General features: G+C 37.3%; 1 protein-coding gene across 2 annotated transcripts in view; it reads left to right on the forward strand.

Annotated features, from left to right (window-relative positions):
- Positions 1–7,263, forward strand: part of TENM1 (teneurin transmembrane protein 1) — a 604,771-nt gene that overhangs the window by 445,426 nt on the left and 152,082 nt on the right. For both annotated transcript variants that reach the window (XM_023198891.1, XM_023198892.1), the window contains exon 16: positions 5,982–6,101. In XM_023198891.1, the coding sequence (XP_023054659.1) occupies positions 5,982–6,101 (120 nt within the window). The remainder of the gene's footprint in view (positions 1–5,981; positions 6,102–7,263) is intronic.

The raw sequence follows: 7,263 nt of genomic DNA on the forward strand, positions 1-7,263 counted from the left end.
TCCAGAGTGTTGGCTTCTAATAAATCAAGTGTAAGTCATGTGACACACAGGAATCTCAGCGTAGTCACTGAAGCCCTTGCTTGAAGCAGTGCCATGAGTATAGGTTGCAAAGATCTTACAACTGTATTTTTAAATATTTGAGTTGAAATTCTATGAACCTGTCTTGAGCATGTGCTGTGTACATCAGGCACTGAGAAGGACACAGAGAAGAAAATCACACAGTTTTTGCCCTGGCTACCTAATAAAAAGACAGACAGATCTATAACTGTCATCCAAGACCGGTTATGATAAGTGCAATAACACAATTATGAGCATTGTATAATGAGAATAATGAGGATGGAGGAGAAATGGACACTTATTTGGGATAAATAAATTGGACTAAAACATATTTCCATTTTATAATCTCTGAATTTGAAGACCCTGTAGTTCATCTTGTAGTGCAGCCACCCCTTTGTCCTGACAGTTTCAACATGACTCCCCAAATTACAGTTGTTGCAAACCCTTTTCCAGAAGTTTATAACGAAGAGTTAAAATTCATGCCTGACAAATTTTGTAAGTGTAAGATTGTGAACCAGTGGTTGATTTGCCTGCCTTTTTATGGTTTATACCTTCTGCCTCCCTCTCCAGGAGTTCATATGCCTTAATTGGCTGAGTATGTTATGGCCTTGCTTTTCCTAAAGCAGCAGTTCTCAAAGGTTTGTCTTGTTAGGTAAATTCTATGACCCAACACCAGACCTTCTAAATCAGAAACTCTGAGGATACAACCCAGCAATCTGTGTTTTAAAAAGACTTTCCGGTGATTCTCGTGGACAATCAAGTTTGAGAATCACTGATCTATAAGAGAGAGAGATTATCATACAGGACTTAGGACCAACACCACAATCCCAAAATTACATTCTAAAGAGAAGCCCCTTTATTCACTATGTGATGGCAGTGGTAACAGGAATATCACAAACCCTTTGTCCTAACTATTCAGAGGTATTTGCATTCCAACAGAGACCCCAGTAGCTACAGTTGTCAGGGGAATCCTCCAGTCACATCTCATATGCGACAAATTTCTATCCCTTGGAGATTTGAGCCAACTGACAATTCAGAGAGGAATTTACAAGGCAGAATTCAAACACCAGTGAGCAAAGGATTCATATAGCCTCTCTCAGCCCAGTCCTTCTCAATGCTACCTTTTGACCAGAGCTGTCAGCTGTAGAAAGGATTTCATCTGTTCCTATGGAAAAAAAAAAACCTAACTTGCCCACCTGCTGCTAGATCCCCTGCTGGCTAGGTCCTTGATTTTGAATGTTACCCTTCAAAGGCTGCTTATGCTCATGTTAGCAACAAAAGCAAATCGCTATAACTTTTCTAGCCCTGAGTCTCAGTTTTCTTTCAAAAGACATTAATCAGAAATACAATTTAGTAAATTACATCTTCTTTCAGCTATTTAGTTTTCAGCCTTGTTTTTCAAACCAACTATTGTGCTTGAGGTTAATGTTGTTGCCTGAGATGTTAAACGAATATCAGAGATTTGACATGGAAGACAAAAGACAACAAATAAGGGAAGAGGAGAATGGAACCAAGAGTTGATTGGAGGCTAGGGATAATTTGACTATTCCATGAAAATAACAAATACAGAATGAATTAGACCTTTTGCATCAGAACAGTCTAACAAGCAGCTTGTTAGTTAAATAAGGCTCTCAGTAAAGTGTATTCTGACTTGCATTTCCCAAGATGCTTTGTTCCTCAGACCAAGCTCCAAACACCTAGAGGATTCAGCATTTAGTTAAAGTGGAGAAGCAATTCCTTTGGGGTTGCTGCTTTAGCATAATGACAGCAGGTAGACAGCTTGGCAGCAGCCTGTATTCTCTAGAGAACAGGAAAAAAGACACTTGTGAGGGGTGATATTCCCCATGCATGCTTTTAAGTCACATTGGACATGCCCATCTAAGTTCAAGTTATCTTGCTCTAACCAACAACAGCAGGGAGAAGTTCTTGTTTTCAAAGGTTCAACCAAGCAAAGCATCCATCCCATCCATGTCTGTGAATCAAAGGAGAGCCCAAGCAAAAACAAAAATATGCGGTGCCTGCCATTGAGCATACACAAGAACACGCATATACACACACAAAACCAACACAAAAGACAGTTATGCTGGGCACATAGCTGCTGTACACGTGTGCAGGGTCAGCCGCCTGACAGTCCAGACAGTAGCTTCTATCATCTTGCTTGAAAGATTTAGAAGAGTTCTATATATTATTGAATTGAAAATGTTTCAGAAAAAGACAGGTTTTTAAGGACCAGAACTCAGGTTGAGGGTAGTTTTGATGTGGCAAAAATTCAAGACCTCAAGATGCTTCCTCGAGGCAGACCAAGTACAGGCCAAGTAGGACTGACTAATTTCAATGGTGATTTGAGGAAACCAGGGACTCTCTGTAAGAGGAAACAGGGAGGCACCATAATGGGAATAAGGAAAAACGCAGAAAGCAGGACTGTGGTAATATCAAAGGCAGACCCTTACCATACATACCTCACTACTCAGCTAGGATCTAACTTTGGGGAAAAAAAATGAACTATACAGGCTGCGTTAGATATAAGAAGCATAATCAAAATAGTTTATATAAATGAGGGAGAAGGAACTATATTTTAGTGACTGTGGGGAATCAGGAAAAACAAACCAGATACAAGGCTACCATCCACAGTTATTAAGAAAATAGAATTTAGAATCTGGGAGTGCACAAAATGGCAGTTGAGCTGAACAAAGTGGCACAATATGCCATACTTCCAAAGAATATATATGAAGGCTCCCTAATGGCCATTTGGAGCTGATGTAGCCTGCCTGGGAAAGCAAGTACACTCAAGAGCTTTCTTTTTGAAATGGAGACTTTGCCTAAGAAGTATATTTTTCCTAAATTTCTGCATGCAGTGTCAGTCAAGATTACTGCAAATTAAAAAGAATACTTTAATACTGTCCTGAAATTTAGACAATTTAAACTGACACTGGATGACTGATACTGTTCAAAGATTACAATAAGTACTAGTAATCCAGGAATAAAAAGACCTAAGAGTTATTCTCGTGAAAAACGGATAACATGGAGTGTGTAAATAATGGGAGCAAATGCAGCAAGATACAGGGAATCTTAGAACATTTAAAGTCTAATACATTACAAAGGGAGTTCAATGCTGATAAATGTAGAATAATAAGTTTTATGGGGCTTTATCATATGCTGCAAGTTTGTGTGGATCATAAAATATGAGGAATAAGAAAGTAGGGGAGTTGAAAGACAAGTCTGTGAGCATTATTTATGAGTGATGAAGAGTGAAATGAATGAAAAGAAGAACAGGTAGACAATGTCTTGAATAATGATGACTTTGATGAGTCGTTATCACACAAATCTGTGTGCTTCATAAAACATGAGGAATATTAAGAAGCAGAAGAGTCAAAAGACAAGTCTACTCAGAAAGAGATACAGAGTGAAGGAAGAGAGGAATACAAGGGAAATGCACAGAATAATGATAACTTTTATGAGACTTTCATTCACCAGCTTGGATCCTTCATGCATATAGGCCGTATAGAAAATAAAAGAACAGCAGAAAGAAGAGACAGGTCTGTGTGTGTCATAAAATATGAAAAAAATAATGCCAACTAAACTTGACAAAATAAAAACAAAAATAATTGAGCCTAGTAGAGTTGTGGAAAGACACAATGTCTAAATTAATGTGAGCAAATAAAAAGAGTGAGTTTGGAATTGTCTTGCCAATAGGGAATCAGCAAGCACCTAGGTAGGTGTTACTGTTGTAAAGGCCACCTTTTCAACTGGTGGAAGCTTGGTAAGCTAGTAACTAACCCCCACCATACTCCCAAAGCAGGTAACAGCATTGAGAGCTCAGGAAACAATGCTTAACTATTTCTAAATTGTTTAGCATCACTACAGTCTTTTCACAGCCTCCCTGGAACCAATCCATACGTCATTTGCAGGAGATTTTCTCAGCTTGTTTCCATTCAATCTACACCCACCTTGTCAAAAGTTGTTCTGTAAAGACATCTAAAAGGTTACTGTATAAAATCAGAGATGTCCTTTTATTTTCATTTCTTGTTACATTGGACTTAGAACCTGGGACCAAATCTGTCAGAATTAGTTCAAAATCCAGAACTCAATGACTTCAAATGTCTTCTCTATTAGAACAAATGGGATTTCAAAATGATTCAGAAATTGGGACAATCAAACATGGCAAAGCAAGTGCCAATATGCCATTTGCATGCCACTCAGAACCATGATTTACATAATTCATAAAATGGACAGCTCACTGGAATAAACCACTGATCTATGTCACAGAGCTACAAATGTTGATCTGAGAGTTCAGAAAATACACAAACACTAATAGCAACAATTATACTCGCTTACCTTTGCATAATACTTAATGGCTTGTAATTTTTGTTGGGGAAGGCCTTACGTAGAGGAGGATAAATCCTATTAGCATAACTTATAACCAATTCCTCTGATTGCAACAGAATTTAGTAGTGAAGTTTATTGGCTAAACATATACAACCAACTTTGGCTGGTTGAATAAGCTACCATCTATAGCTTATTCAAAAGTGTTTTACTTTTTCTCAAATGATGTTTGTGGCCATGAGCCTTTACATCCTTCCCTTTACATCCTTCCCTTTACTTTCTGATTCTGTTAAAAGAATGTATAACTCCAGGATGAAATGATTAGGATTACTCTGAAAAGTCATGTTTGTCTGAATAACATGGCCCCCTTTAATCCAAGATTGAGCTGCCCTGGATACCCAGAATCCCACTTGGTTGCAAAAAAAAAAAAAAAAAAAAAAAAAAAAGGTGGCATTGATGCCCTAGGAAAAATCACTGACCTTGCTCAACCTTCCTCAACCCTGCCAGCTCCAGCTATAAAATTCATGTCCAAGAGCTCAGAGCTGCCAAGACTAGGATCAAACTCTGGTGAAAAAACTGTCCCTTCCTCCCCAAATAACAGCAGACCAGTGAAAAAAATCTTTGCTTGGGATTTGTCCCGGGGCTTGCTTCTTAACCGCAAGCCTCCTGAAATTTGTTACAGCTTGTCAGCCAGGCTAGTGCTGAAAGTCTTGTACATTTTAGTGGACTATGTCCCTGAAAGAGAGCCCTATTTAGGGACTAGTTTAATGGAATTCCATTTTTCAGTAGGGGATGAGACTCATTTGTTTAAAGGGCAAGTGTCTTGAAATATTTTATTTAAATTAGGCAAGAAAAACAGTTTACCACTGTCAGGGATCATGTCTCTTTTGCAGATTTTAACTTAAAGTGTGCTCAACTAAATTTGTTGGTTTGGTTGGCTGGTTGTTTTACCAGAAAAAGGCACTTTGGCAGTGTATATCAGGAGGCTTAAAAATATTCATACTATATATGTAAATGCATAGAAAATAAACACAACAAACTAATAGTGCTGATTACCTCTGATGAGAACACCAAGAAGTAGGAAAAAGGCAGTCAACAGGGACTTTAGTCTTATCTTACAATATAATTATGTATTAACTAATGTAATTAACTTTAATTTTGATAAGAGAAAAGTATCATTCCACAACTAGGACTCTCTCCCAAGGAAATAATAAGAAATTTAAGGCAGAAAAAAATTAAGAAACAACAAAATGTCCAAAAATCAGGGGTAGGTTAAGCAAGTTATAGGATACTAATTTAAGGGTGTATTATATAATAACAAAATGATATATTAAGGAATTTCCAAATACATTGGACAATATTAATAATATGCTTTTAACCTTAAAATATCTGGATTCCGAACCATACTTAGTATGATTCTAATTTTGAGAGGAAAAAAAAAAAAAAACCTCCTCCCCAGAATGTTATTAGTAGTTTTCTATTAGTTGGTGAAATTATTGTTTTATTTGTTATACTTGACTGTTTTCCAAAGTTTCTACAACTTGACTTCTAGAATCTAGTCTCAACATGCTTTTCTGTTTGCCTTTGGTCTTGTGTTGCAGGCGTGCCTGTGTGATTCGAGGCCAAGTGGTGGCCGTAGATGGAACTCCTCTAGTGGGAGTGAATGTCAGTTTCTTGCACCACAGTGATTATGGATTTACCATCAGCCGACAAGATGGAAGGTATGTCAGTATTGTTTCTGATCATTGTGGGGGCCAATTACTGACTTCTAGCCAGGGGTAAAACCAGGGCTCAGATGACACAGTGATGGTAAGCCCATCTTTCTTCAAGTTATATCTCAAAAAGTCATTGGTGATATTTATTCCCTCTATTTCCTAATTAATTCAAACTGAATTCCTCTTCTAATCCTTCTCAAGTCTTCTTGAAACCCAGGCCATGTGAAAAGTTTTCTATCCTTTATCTAATTCCATCTATAAATCCAACTTTAAAGTTCAGTGACATTATGCAAATGACAAATAAGGTACTATGGAACACATAGGCTATTTTTCCATAGTAATCCCCAAATATTTCAGAAATGAATGCATCCAAAATATTTCTTTCAAAAGTACAGAATTTAACCACATTAATGGAGAAGCTTTAAAAATGTGTCCTCCCTAGGATGCCTTTTTGACTATTGGCTGCAACTGATGGACAAGCTTGGCCAGCCTATTTAATTATAGTGATTCATCCTGAAGCACCAACCACCAGGCTGCTCTCTAAGGGCTTCTCAAGGTTCTCTAACATCTGAGAAGCAAGACCTTGAAGTAAATAAAACCTTCTCATCCTGGAAAAGGATTTGCTCACAACAACATTTTTGTTGCTGTCATTTAGACAGACACTGATTCAGAGTATTTGAATCAATAGGCCCATGTGTCCAGCTTAAAGGTACCTATTTATGACTCTCAGGGACACTGTAATAATGGCTTTGAGGTGCCCTAGTCTCCAGGTGACTACCCTTTAAATGTCTTACTCATAACAAGCCACTTCAATAATCACACGCAAAAAAAAAGACCTATTGGCTTGGAGCTTTATCACACTGTGAGAAACTATCTCATTTCAAGAACCTACAATCAAACCTTATTAGTCCTAGCCACTTCAGAAATGTTAATTGTTCAACTTGGGCTGTGCCGGATTTATTTTTTCAAGATCCTGTCAAGAAAGTACTTATAAAAAAAATTAGTTTAAAAAGATGATAAGAAAGAGTTTTAGCCTACTTAAGAAAATAAACAGTTCTTAAGGACTTTAGTAGAATATATAAATTATTTATGTATAAATTATATTGCTTATTACTAACCATCTCTTCATTATAACAAGCTCAGCAGAACTACTTTGGTAGCACATACA

The sequence above is a fragment of the Piliocolobus tephrosceles genome, chromosome 12 (genome assembly GCF_002776525.5).
Source record: "Piliocolobus tephrosceles isolate RC106 chromosome 12, ASM277652v3, whole genome shotgun sequence".
Taxonomy (NCBI): domain Eukaryota; kingdom Metazoa; phylum Chordata; class Mammalia; order Primates; family Cercopithecidae; genus Piliocolobus; species Piliocolobus tephrosceles.